Below are 12,601 nucleotides of genomic sequence, written 5' to 3'. Positions count from 1 at the left end.
GTTTGAAGTTGACTTATATTTAAAAAGTGTGTCAGTTACGGCTGTAAAAGCTCAAAATTGTTAGCCAGGCGCAGTGAGAAGCTGGTCTGTTGACGTAAGTAGGCTTCAGGGCTGGCCGGTATAAGATAAGATATAATCAAATCGTATCTAACTGGAAGATCTCAAAAAGAAGTTCATGTATGCTTTATTTTCCTTTCAGCACTGCACGCACGCACGCTCGGGAAGCAACTAATCATGATAACTATCTGATTGCACCGTCTATATGGACCATGGCGTTATAAAAAAAAGCAATGGATGATAATGCGCATATTGGTGATGGTAATAACGATTACAACGATAGTGACAATGCTAATCGCGAAGCTTATAATGAAAATGAGGATGTGGAAAAGTTTGAAGATGACAATATCAATCACAATGAGAATGATGACGATGACGATGACGACGACGATGATGACGATGATGACGATGATGATGATGATGACGACGATGATGATGATGATGACGATGATGATGTCGATGATGACGATGATGATAATGACGATGACGATGATGATGATGATGACGAGGATGGCGACGAAGGATACGACGGGGACGATGAAGACGACGAAGATGACGATGACGGCGAAGACGGCGAAGAGGACGAAGATGACGAAGATGTCAAAGCCGACGAAGATGTCGATGACGGCGAAGACGACGAACATGACGATGACGACGAACATGACGAAGACGACGAGGTCGACAACGACGACGAGTGGTACCACGCTGACGACGAAGACGACCAAATACTTTGTAAGTATTAGTTTCAAGTCAGGATGAACGACTTTTTTATATTGACGTATTAATCTCGTGAAGATAATTTATTACATCTTTTTAATGATTTTACTTTCTTTCGCCATATTTTCTAAAACAAAAAAATTACATGAAACGAAATGACTTTGTCTGAACTTCTATCCGGTGGAAGAAGCACTAATCATGCGAAAACTTGATGTGCATGGAGGAACTCGCCTCTTGTTTCTGTAGCAGTTTCTATCTCTACCAAACGTCAACTCTCGTTTCGCTTCTCGTTTCGCTTCTCGTTTCCATAGTATAAAGGAATGTTTGCTGACTGTAGTATTTTTGTAAATATGAAGTAGTCATGGAGTTCTGGATCTTGTTAAATGGGCATGTAAGTGTTCAGTTACTGTATGGCGGGTTATTCCCTGTTGCTGTAGAAAAACTGTAAGTCACAGTGATCTTGATATCTTTGAACAGTATTGGTGACAGGAATCCCAGACGCTTTATGAGGTGGGATTGGCGCCACCGCGAAGACAATCGACTAAACTGTCAGCTCAAGTAAAGTTCAATCGCCAATGGAATTTAATTAATCTGATTAACGAATGATAAACATTTACAATACATTTAGAAGCTGTGTAGCGTTACTGCGATGAATCCGGTCAGTTGCATAAAAGGAGTGTTTGGGGGCTCTTTTACGAATAGGCCACGTTCGATGTATCAATATTCTAACATTGCTCCGAGGCTTTCAGGTCAAACTACAATATTTGGTGTTGTTTTCTTCGTATCCAAGTCTCTTTTGGGAATTGAGGGACCAATTTTGACCCGAAAGCCTCGGAGCCATGTTAGAATATTGATATATCAAACGTGGCCTATTGAATAGCAGCGTCCCTAAAACACTCGATTTTGTGACTGACGAGATACATGGCAGACATTTTGCTGGTCTGGAGGAAAAGAGAGAGAGTGGTGAGATTCAGCTGGTCTGATTTCGAGTGACGGCAGCAGACCGTTATCAACTATAATCTGACAAATCCTATTTCAGCGCCAGTATGCTTTTATATCATAAGTCGAATTAATCTCGCCTTTTGATTGGTTCTTACTCATGTTCAATTGGAGGACAAACGTAGAAGACTTCATTGACATTTTTCTTATTCTGTAACGCGGATAGATTCCATGTGGCCGTACGTCTAGTTAGTAATTAATCACAGAAGACGTCAAAATCTGTGACACACTCGGCTATCGCCTCGTGTGCCTCGAGTGATATATATTATTTTTGTTTTTACCACATTTTGACGTCATCTGCGATCAATTACTGAACATACGCAAGGCAACATGGAATTTATTCATTGAATTTTCAACTTATTAAGAGAGTGAATGTAAATTTAGGACAGGGTAATTTTCGGGACGGTTAACACGAAAACGCCGCATTGAAAACACCCTCTTTGAACACGTGCGCCATATAAGTCCAATTCCTAATGTAGAGACTTCAGGAAGCGGAGGCCTTGAGAACTGCATCAGGAACAAAAGCTCTGTTTTGTACGTGGTTTTGTTTGTCATGAAATTGCGACGGAAGAATCCAAGCGTGAATATTTTGATTATTTAACGGATTTCATTTGTACCTTCAATTTTTACGCCATGTTCCAAATTTGTAATTCAAGAATAACGTTTAAACTTAAAGTAATATAGGTAGGTAGTTATGTTTGAAATGAACTTGCGACTGAAAAATTCAATCGAGAATATTTTGATTATTTAAAAAGTTTTTTACATGTAACTATTTTACGGCAGATTCCAAACTTGGAATTCGAGAATTACGTTAAAACTTAAAGATGATTTCCAGTCCGTACCGCGCAGTCTCAGCACCCTAATGTTTATAAACATTATAAGGTTCACTCGATGAGATATTCGTTACGAACCACAAACCTTACCTTTGAGGCCTTTCAAATTCTTTTTCCAACAGCTTCATTGATTTTTACAGCTGCGAAGTTGTTTCATCAAGTGATATGAGAAAGAACGAAACATAACGCTTCGACTGCTTCATATCCATAATAGCGGTTGTTTTGAAACTTGAAAATTAACTTCGTGTAAGTAGTTGCGATTTGTTTACATTTTGTGATGTCTTACATGAAACAAAACAAAAAACGCAAACAAACTCTCGAGAGTGCGCAGCACGGTCTGGAAATCATCTTTAAACTAATATGTGTAGGTGGTTAGTCGACAGACTATAATTGGGATTGAGGCGGAATCATTCGCCCGTCTTACAACATTTGTGACGTTAAAATGTAACTTGATATACCGTATTTACGTGGTCGTAATTGTTATGTATGTGCCACAGAAGAATTCAATCGTGAATAGTGTGATTATTTAACGAATATTTTACACTGTAACTTATTCGAGACTTCTATTTGAGATTGAGGCCGAACCATTCGTCCGTTTAAGAACATTTGTGACGTTATAGATAATTTCCAGCCCGTACTGCGCAGTCTCAGCACCCTGATGTTAATGTGTCTTATTGGAATGCGAATAGACGTTATTCGATTCACATTCCATCGAATCAAATAACATCGATTGGATGGAATGCACATATCTTATCTTTAAGGCCCTTCAAATTCTCTTTCCAACAGCTTCGTTGATTTTTACAGCTGCGAAGTTGTTTGATCAAGTGATATGAGAAAGAACGAAACATAAAGCTTCGCATCCATAAGGCGGTTGACATGAAACTCTGAATTAACTTCATGTAAGTAGTGGCGAATTGTTACATTTTGTGATGCCTTGCATGAAACATACCAAAAAACGCAAACAAATTCTCGAGAGTGCGCAGTACGGACTGGAAATCATCTTTAAAACTGAAAGTAATATTTGTACTTGGTTATGCGACTGAAGAATTATTTCGTGAAAATTAAGATCATTAAACGGATTTGAACTCGTAACTTATATAGGATAGGATGTATTATGTATTTATGTCGTAAAAATGGAATTAACGTATCTTCGTCATTTAATTTAAAAGATGTAAAGATAAAAGATATTGAGAATGAAATGTTCAGAACCAGTCATCCATAGCTTGTACGTTTGATATACTTTTTTTCAATCTGAAGAGGACAGTTTTTATATCAGGATAAATTGTGAAATTTGTGAAGTTCAGTGCACAGTGTTTTAGCGTTCACCCGCTTCACAATGAATATCTTAAAGAAGCAGAATATTTTTCAGTTTATAACGATATACAGATAACAATTACAGTTATATTTTCGTCAGTTAATGTGCATGTACCTTGTTGATTCTGGAAATTAAGAGATATGATATTTTTCACAGATACATGTTAATTATAGAAAAATACTCAAGACAATTTTGATCCTTGTTATTTCTCAGCATATTAATGTTCCAAATAAAACAAACTAAAGATGATGTCTTGTTATAGTTTCTAAAACTCGAATCAAATTGGCGCTATTTGTTAAATGTTTAAATGCAGCTTTTGGTTGAAGGCCAAAACTCGAGGAGGTCCGCTTACAGTAGGTAATGTGGTACATTCTTCAGCAGCGATACCAGAAAAAATTTCGATTTTCGTAAACACAGGTTGCAGAGAATCTGCAAAACGCCCGCAAAGGATCTACGAAAAGCCATTTTGTTTAAGCTAAGACATTTCAATATAGCCTTCATGACGATTCTTGCGTGATCAAGTAATTTCTCTTCGAAGTGGGGCAGGTACTAAAACAAAGATGTTGTATAGTCAATCAATCAATCAATCGATCGATCGATCAGTTCACCAAATCAATCAATCAGTCAATCAGTCAATCAGACAATCAACCAATCAGTCAATCAGTCAATCAGTCAATTAATCAGTCAATCAGACAATCGATCAATCAGTCAATCAGCCAATCAATCAATCAAGCAGTCAATCAGTCAATCAGTCAGTCAGTCAGTCAATCAATCAATGAATCAATCCTTTATTTGGTAACGCTGGTTATCGATTCATACAAATGTGCTGATGTGTACCTACGGAGATTTCTTTTTCATGATTATACTAGTGATCCCAGACTTCTGTTGAAATGGCTTTTTTTTTCAGGCCGTTGCACCCATCGTTGATCACGTGATGAAGAATTTCATGATCGTGCGATGAGTGAATCTCCTGCTGTCGGGGAAGGTGCTTCACAATTTCCGGGGGGGAACTCCACTATAAATATGACGGGGATGCTCGTTGTACCTTTTAGCGGTTAAAAAAGCGGTTCTAGTACCTCTTCTAGTATTCAGCCTCAAAAGGTCCCCAGTGACAGCTTGTGCGGTGCCTTTTAGGGTATTGAGCCGAGAAAATATGCCTGGCTAGGAGAAAATGTGTTATGTAAGAATTGGTACCTCTTAGAGGAGAAAAAAATTCCAAGTCAAGCCCACAAGAATGGATCTTGGTATCTCTTAGGGGTTCTTTTCAAAATTTCCGACGAGCACCCTGGTATTTTTTTCGTATGGGAGTCCCTCCCCCGGGCACAGTTTGTTTGCAAGTTTGTTGAGTTTCACACTTTCTAGCCAGATTCAAATTATGCTACAGAGAAGAGTTTGAACGATGCAAAATCCATTGCATGGACAAGATTTTCCCTCGAACTTGATACTTTTAAGGAATTTGCAACTGCTGCACTGAAACTGTAGCCACGGCAAGAGATGTTTTTCATCATTTTAAGCTATTAAACGGAAAGCGCACAAGAATTGCGGACGGAAGCAATTTTGTTTTGTTGGGTCGAAAAATCCAGAACCAAAAGCTTTGAGATGACTTCTATAAATCGATAAATGTCACTGTCATAATTTCCGAGTGCGACTCTGAGAACTATCTGGATTTGCAACACTAGCTTTTTTAACATTATTTAACCGCCGAGGTATGGAATTTTTACAGCTAGTTCTAGCATTTCAAAGAATAGCTTATTTTCCGTGTAGAAATAAGTATTAAACTACTTCGATCCAACTTGCGCAACAATTTAATCTCTTATTGGCATTTCCGCCTGTTCAATACAAGATTTTAATTCAACCTGTCCTGAAGATCACAAAGAGCAACGAAACAAAAATAAACAGGTTCCGATGCCAATGTCTGAGACGGATATCACAGTTGATTGATGACAGCAATTAACGAGCCACGGGGCGGTTCATTTCCTGACAGAAACACCAGCTGCCTGACATGGATTAGGAATGTCATATAAAGCCACTGCCTAAAGAAACGACCTCAATAGCGTAGGCCGCCTTTCTGTAGGGAGCACCATCGGCGAATGGGTTTACGGCACAATCTAAACTGTTAACCTGGAAGTATGATGTTCGGAAAGTTCGCATCGTAGGTGAGTCAGGTTAAATTGATATTTCTCTGTCAGACATGTGTTCTTTTGAGCCTCGTATTTAATGTATTCATCTCTTCATTTCAAGACTTCCGTTTGTGTGCTTCAGTGTACTCTTTAATTCTTCCCTCAGGGCTAAATAATTTAGTATCTCAGCTTACATACAAATGTTTTCTAGGTAGTAATTCCCATATCATGCTTTGAAATTGTTTTGAGTACGTTACATGTCCTTTGGCATAAGGCTTGCATAGAATCTGCATAACTTAGTGCGGACTGAAACAACCATGTCTCTTTGGACGATCACATGATTGGGTGGGCGTATGTTATGACTGGCTTGAGTTGAGTACTCCGCCTTCATAAAAATTAGTTCTTGTGTTTCGTCCTTGTTCGAAGTTGGCAGCCACGGTACCAGTATCGTGCCTAAGTCGCCAAAAACGGGAGACTCAAGTGATTTGAACCCCAAGACATCTTGTCAATTTCAGTTATGTTAGCTTATGTTGTCTACATATAAGGTTTAAAAAAAAACCCTGAGTTTAAAACGCAATTAGCGGGAAGATAGAAATAAACTGAACATTCAAAACAATTTCCTGATTAGATTCAGAGTATAAAAGGAAACTCATAATGAATAATGGTTTGTGTTTTCCGGTCATGTTTGCTGATCTGTTATTGAGATGATCTTGTTGCAGTCGACGTTGTACTGGGATAGTAGATTTTAAAATGATAAACATTGATACAGCTCACATGAATTCACAGTCAAGGGTTAATCGGGTTATCGCCCATCTGTGGCTTAAAAAACTCACTAAGTTTAGTTATGTCCTCCCCAAACAAAAGGGATTATTTTTATGTCACGCGCATTGACATTGCATGATTTAGCTAAAACGCTTAGCTTTCAAATATGAGAATTTTGGTAAAAGGCTTATCATTTCAAGTGAGGAAACGATATTCTCCTATAAACAGCTGACTAGAAGGAGATTCCACTTTACTTGCATAAGATAAGCTGGCTCTTGAGGAAACAGAAAAAAAGGCGAATTAGTTCTGCCCTGTAGCACCCTTTCAAGGAGACGCAATGAAGGCGACACTGGTTATTAACTTGGAAAGCAACCTTATTATTGAATGCTATAAACACGTGCTTAGACAAGTGCTGGGCAAAGTTGATAGAACAGTTTTGAGGGTAAATGTCGTAAATTTGTTTTTCGTTCTCAACACTGATAAACACACACAGCGCTGCAAGGATGAATGCGTGGAGGGCACGCAGGTCACTTACATGGCAATTATCTGAAATAAGATGGAATCAAATCGAATCTAATTGAAAGATGGATCAAGGCTTTTTAAAAGACCACCTTGGAGTGCCTCAACTGACAAGTGTTGATCAATTGTCACTAGCTTAAAGAACAACATTATTGTCACTTATCTCAACTCGTGCGAAAACTAGACTAACTGGATCACATAATAAAGGAAATGGAACCAGATAACAGGCACTATTTAAGGATTAAATTCAGACGTTTGGATGTTTAAAATTGGTTTAGTAGGAAGCTTTGTTGAGTTGTACTCCGGAAATATAAAGCAAACGTGCGACACCAAAACAATAGAATTGAAGACATAACATTAATGACTTGACACTTAGTGGGATCATTTATTGCTAACGCTTAGTTATTTACTCAGCTTGTCCTATTCTATTTGCATTAGTGATTCGCCGCCTTTGGTATTCATTGCCTGATTTCATATCGTGGGAGCCTGGCACAAGTTATCGGTTTTGCCGGACGGAAGTGCACTTCAATTTGATGGCGTAGAGATGGCGACTTACACGAAAACTTGGCATTGGAATTGTGCCAGTTCTTTGTGTACGAATAATTACAGAACTAAAGGAATAACGTACTACACTTTGCCCAGCGATCCTGAGCTTCAAAAAGGATATAGGAAAGTTCTTATGAACGAAAATATTAACTGGAGAAAACATGTTATATGTAGCGCTCACTGGAGCTCGGGGAAACGAGAGAACAAGAATCAATTGCCAGACATAATTTGTACAAAAGAATATGCTGCTAATCTGGAAAAAGAGTACTCCCAAAAACCATCTAGGGAATTGAAAAGGAAGATTGACTGTACAAAAACGGTTCTTGCTTCGTCGAATGCCAATACCGTGAGGAGTATTCCGAGGAAAGCCCCTGCAAGTAGGACGCCGCTTCCTTCACGCCCTGTTAAGAAAAGGAAAATTTTATCAGAGAAACTGGAAGCTGAGAATTCCAGCTTAAAATGCCAGGTTGAGAGTTTAACTAAAGAACTCGAGCAGAAAAATAGTTGTATTGACAAATTGCAACAAGAGCTAAGAAAGCTTCAAACGGAAATGATAGCCTTACAAGACAAAATGAAGTTTGAGATAGATTCTTTCGAAAAGAAAAGAAAAGAAATGAAATTCGACCTTAATAAGAGAAGATTCACCTATGACTGCTTGAAGAACAGGGAAAAGGAATTCTTTGACACGTGTGGACTCACTGTGAATGAATTTGACTGTCTTTTTGCATGTGTGATTCCTTTCTTACATCTGATTTTGTATCCTGACTGTGTTCAAACTTTGGAAAAATTAGATTCACATAATAAACTTCTTGACAACAGAACAGAACTCCTTGTCACACTGACTGTGGCAAGACATGCAGTGGATCTAGTCATTATGGCCAAGTTAGTAGGTGGAAGTTCCTCAACTATTTCAAGAGTGTTTGTTGCTTGGATGGTTTTCCTTCGCTGTGTGCTAGACGAAGTTAATCTGAAGCCATTGCCTGGCTTTATAGAAGCTTTGCTCCCTAGAGTTTTTGTTGATGCAGGGTATGCTGACTGTGGAATTCTTGGGGACAACACAGAGACCTGGATTGCTCAATCGGAGAATTTTGAGTTGAATAACCTCACCTTCAGCCATTACAAAAATCACACAACTGGTAAAGTATCTGTGTGGATTTTTCCTCATGGTGCTTTATGCAAATGCTCTGATGCTTTTCCTGGGTCAATCTCAGATGAACAACTCACTGAACAACTTGGAGTTATAGACTACTGTCCTAAGGGAAAGGTGGTTATGACTGATAAGGGCTTTGCAATTAGTGATTTATGTCATGAAATGGGAGTACATCACAACAGGCCACCATTGAAGAACAATTGTCAGTATGATGAAAATGACATAAATCTAAATTTTGATATTGCAACCCTTCGCATTTATAATGAAAATGCAATTGGCAGAATTCGTGACTGGTCAATCTTGAACAAATGCTGGCCTTCAGGGAGAGTTGACCTTCTTGGAATTTGTTGGATTGCACTGGCACACATTGTTAACTTGACTAAGAAACCTGTTGGTCCCAAGGAAACACAAGACAGCAAAGTGCAGTAAAATGACATTTAAATACAACTCGATATCCTGCTAACAGGCATTGTTACAAGACATGTTATCTTCATAAACAGAAAACACTTTACAGTTTTAATATTTGATTTCTAAATTAACATTTTGTACAAGTACTATATTTGTAGCATAATGCAAATGAGCTGCAGATGGTCAGAGAACAAATAAGAGCTCATGTTTGTAACCCAACAATAATCTCTGTCAGCTTGCTTATGTCCTTCACAGCTATTTTTAAGACAAATTTGAGATTATTAATCTGAAGAGTTTATGTCGATTTTCATTACTTTTTTGGCTTCTTCTTTTACCCATGATCTCAATGGTTTTGTGCTTTGAAAGGTTGGCACCCTGCCAACATTCAGCTCACCCAGCTTTTTAAGGAGTTTGTTCTCTTCATGAGGCCATTCACAGATAATACTTTCAGTGATCATGTGATCAATGATGGTTTTTGTAACAGTGAGAAGCAAGTTGTTTTTCTGTATTAAAAATAGATTGAAGCTTTTTGTTTCAGGATGATAGGATTGCAAAAACACAATAGTTGCTCCAGTGATTGCCATCTGGTAATTTGTCTGGAGAAGATGGTTAGCTGTTATAGCGATGAGAGGTCCCTCACTCCCTGCCACCCTTGTTTTAACTTCCAATAAAAAACCCAGGCCAACACCATCTGGGCTTCCCCCATAGTTAATATCACTTGGGTGGGCAAAAAAACCACATGAAGTGACTGGCAGTTTTGTTGCTGTTACAAAAGCTTCAACAGCTTCACCCTCAAACTGTCTACCTCTGGTAAAACTAGCAAATTTCTTTGGGTTAACTTTATTAGGATCTATTTTGTTTTTGACACATAATAAATAATGCAAGTGCTCTTTCTCTCCAGCAAGTCCAATCAGATTACCTATTATACTGCAGGTTACTTTTCCAATACGGAGATGAAACCATTCTTGGGTATTTTGTTTGACTTCATGGTAATTAAAGCCAAATGCATAAACTGGTTTCAAGGGAGGAACTGATATGGACAGAACTTTGGTATTTTTGTCCCCCTCACTAACAAGATTACCCTTAGCAGCCTCAACAATACCTTCTAACTGCTTAACATACAAATGTACTGTTTCATGTTCATACATAGTTTGATTCTTTGCCACTGAAGCACCAGGGGCATGTTGATCCTCAGCTGGGGCTAACATTCCTGTGACAAGCTGATCATCTTCAGTGTTTGGATCTTCAACAATGTTATCATTAAATAGCAAAGGTGCATGCCAAACATCACAATCATTCGCAGAAAATCTTGGCTTTAGCACTTGCTCATCATGAAAGCAGTCCTTTGCATAGTTGTGATCTTGAAGGGCTTGTTTTAATCTGTAATTATAATTGTAATGCAGCTGCTCAAAAAGCCCAGATTTCACATCATATTTCTTTAGCTGGTCATAGATATGGCTCTCAATGTTAACCTTAGTTTCTTGAATCCCATTTCTGATTCTAGATACCATTCCATCGATATCACGTTTCGACCAATCATTTTTCTCCAATGACTCATCTGACAAGGCTTGGTCATTTGAAACATTCAACTTTCTTTTTGGGCGTGAACTGTCCAGTGTCTTTCTGGATGATCGCACATTTCAGAGTTGGGACAGAGGTACATGACACAGCTCAGTTTGCTTTGTTACACCCTTTCTGTGCCACTTTTGAATTTTCTGAGTGCAAGTAAGAGCAAGAAATTTAACTCCATGGTTGGTGTAATGTTGCAGATATATCAGTAAGCAAACAACATGACAGCATAACCCTGAAAGTCCCACTGCACATTCACAGTGGCCCTTAATAGGTGTACCATCCTGGAACAGAACAACTGCAGGTCTTGTTACTCCATTGTTTGTAGGTGTAAAACTTTTAAATATATGTGCTTTTACGAAAATAGAACTTCCTTCTTTGCAGACTTTAACGGTTTTAACTTTCCTGCTGTTGAACATGCGGAGAGCTTTCCGGTACTGACCTAGGCTACCTTGGCGCTTGAGAGCTTGATAATTTTTGATCATGGCACCTGTAACCTAAAACAAAAATTCTACCCATTATACATTGAACAGCTATACTTAAAATAAACTTCATTGAGTCCCAGCTCGCAAATTACCAGTCTAAATAGAACTTACAACAGTTTATTTTCAATGGGAATTCTTGGTTAGAAAAAAAAAAATCAAAATAAGAAACAGGTAAGACTCATTTGTTCACGCAAACATTAAAAGTGAAAAAAAAAAACAAAACAAAACAAAAATGAATTACCTTTGGATAATGACTTGAATCTGATGTCCAGGTTGCTTCTGGTGGCGGAATGTTGCGTACTAAGAGCCGTGATTTGAACTTGAAGGATTTCTTTCTCCTTAATATAATCTTATCCAAGATCAGTGGGTTTTTTTTTAGGTTAACGATTCTCTTGACCAAGAGTTCCTTCGATCCAGACACACTTTGCCCAAGTTTAAGTAAGCACTTCTGAAGGCATTCTACGCTCCACTTCGATGGATCCTCGGAAATAACCTTCGTTTTAACTTCTCCAAGGGAAATTTCGGGCTGGCTTTCCTTTTTCGCGGTCTTTTTACTTGATTTGCTTTCCATGTTGTCGAGAAAAGGCAAGTCATAAGGTCACGAAAGAAAAGCCAAAAGGCCACTTCCGTCCGGATAAAATTAAATTAGTGCCAGTCTCTCTCGGTTTGAAATTGGGCAATTGGTTTGTGGTTGACATACAGCTTGAGCGGCTATCTTTAAAACGAGGAACGGGGAATCGGCGAATAGGAATGGGGAACGGGGAACGGGGAATCTTTAAAATGGAAAATCTTTAAAAGCGGGAATCTTTAAAAGCGGGAATCTTTAAAATGGGGAATCTTTAAAAGCGGGAATCTTTAAAATGGGGAATCTTTAAAAGCGGGAATCTTTAAAACGGGGAATCTTTAAAAGCGGGAATCTCAAGTCAAGTCAGTAATGTTATGTCTTCAATCCCGTTAATATTGTTTTGGTGTCGCACGTTTGCTTCATATTTTCGGAGTACAACTCAACAAAGCTTCCTACTAAACCAATTTTAAACATAAAAACGTCTCAATTTAACCGCTGCGGTTAAACGGTGCCTGTTATCTGGTTCCATTTCCTTTATTATGTGATCCATTTAGTC

General features: G+C 38.4%; 2 protein-coding genes and 1 pseudogene across 2 annotated transcripts; 2 read left to right on the top strand and 1 right to left on the bottom strand.

Annotated features, from left to right (window-relative positions):
• Positions 1 to 1,945, top strand: LOC149101351 (uncharacterized). Its single transcript, XM_089276282.1, has 2 exons — positions 1 to 789; positions 1,252 to 1,945. Exons 1-2 carry the CDS (start codon positions 291 to 293, stop codon positions 1,281 to 1,283), a joined length of 531 nt encoding a protein of 176 aa, XP_089132408.1. The 5' UTR covers positions 1 to 290; the 3' UTR covers positions 1,284 to 1,945.
• A 5,868-nt stretch (positions 1,946 to 7,813) lies between these two features.
• LOC149101350 (uncharacterized) lies at positions 7,814 to 9,496 on the top strand. Its single transcript, XM_089276240.1, has one exon. It carries the CDS (start codon positions 7,867 to 7,869, stop codon positions 9,445 to 9,447), a length of 1,581 nt encoding a protein of 526 aa, XP_089132366.1. The 5' UTR covers positions 7,814 to 7,866; the 3' UTR covers positions 9,448 to 9,496.
• A 14-nt stretch (positions 9,497 to 9,510) lies between these two features.
• Positions 9,511 to 12,153, bottom strand: LOC149101349 (uncharacterized; annotated as a pseudogene).
• Positions 12,154 to 12,601: the final 448 nt, after the last annotated feature.

This window comes from Orbicella faveolata, unplaced genomic scaffold (genome assembly GCF_042242905.1).
Source record: "Orbicella faveolata isolate gen_17 unplaced genomic scaffold, um_ofav_v1 contig_4, whole genome shotgun sequence".
NCBI lineage: Eukaryota > Metazoa > Cnidaria > Anthozoa > Scleractinia > Merulinidae > Orbicella > Orbicella faveolata.
The sequence above is the reverse complement of the archived record's forward strand: the minus strand, read 5'-3'. Positions and strand labels throughout refer to the sequence as shown.

Excerpts from the sequence above, each read along its gene's own strand:
- LOC149101351 (XM_089276282.1), top strand. The coding sequence starts at position 291 with ATGGATGATAATGCGCATATTGGTGATGGTAATAACGATTACAACGAT. Across the intron at positions 790-1,251 it reads CGAAGACGACCAAATACTTT|TATTGGTGACAGGAATCCCA; the intron begins GTAAGTATTAGT and ends ATCTTTGAACAG.
- LOC149101350 (XM_089276240.1), top strand. The coding sequence starts at position 7,867 with ATGGCGACTTACACGAAAACTTGGCATTGGAATTGTGCCAGTTCTTTG.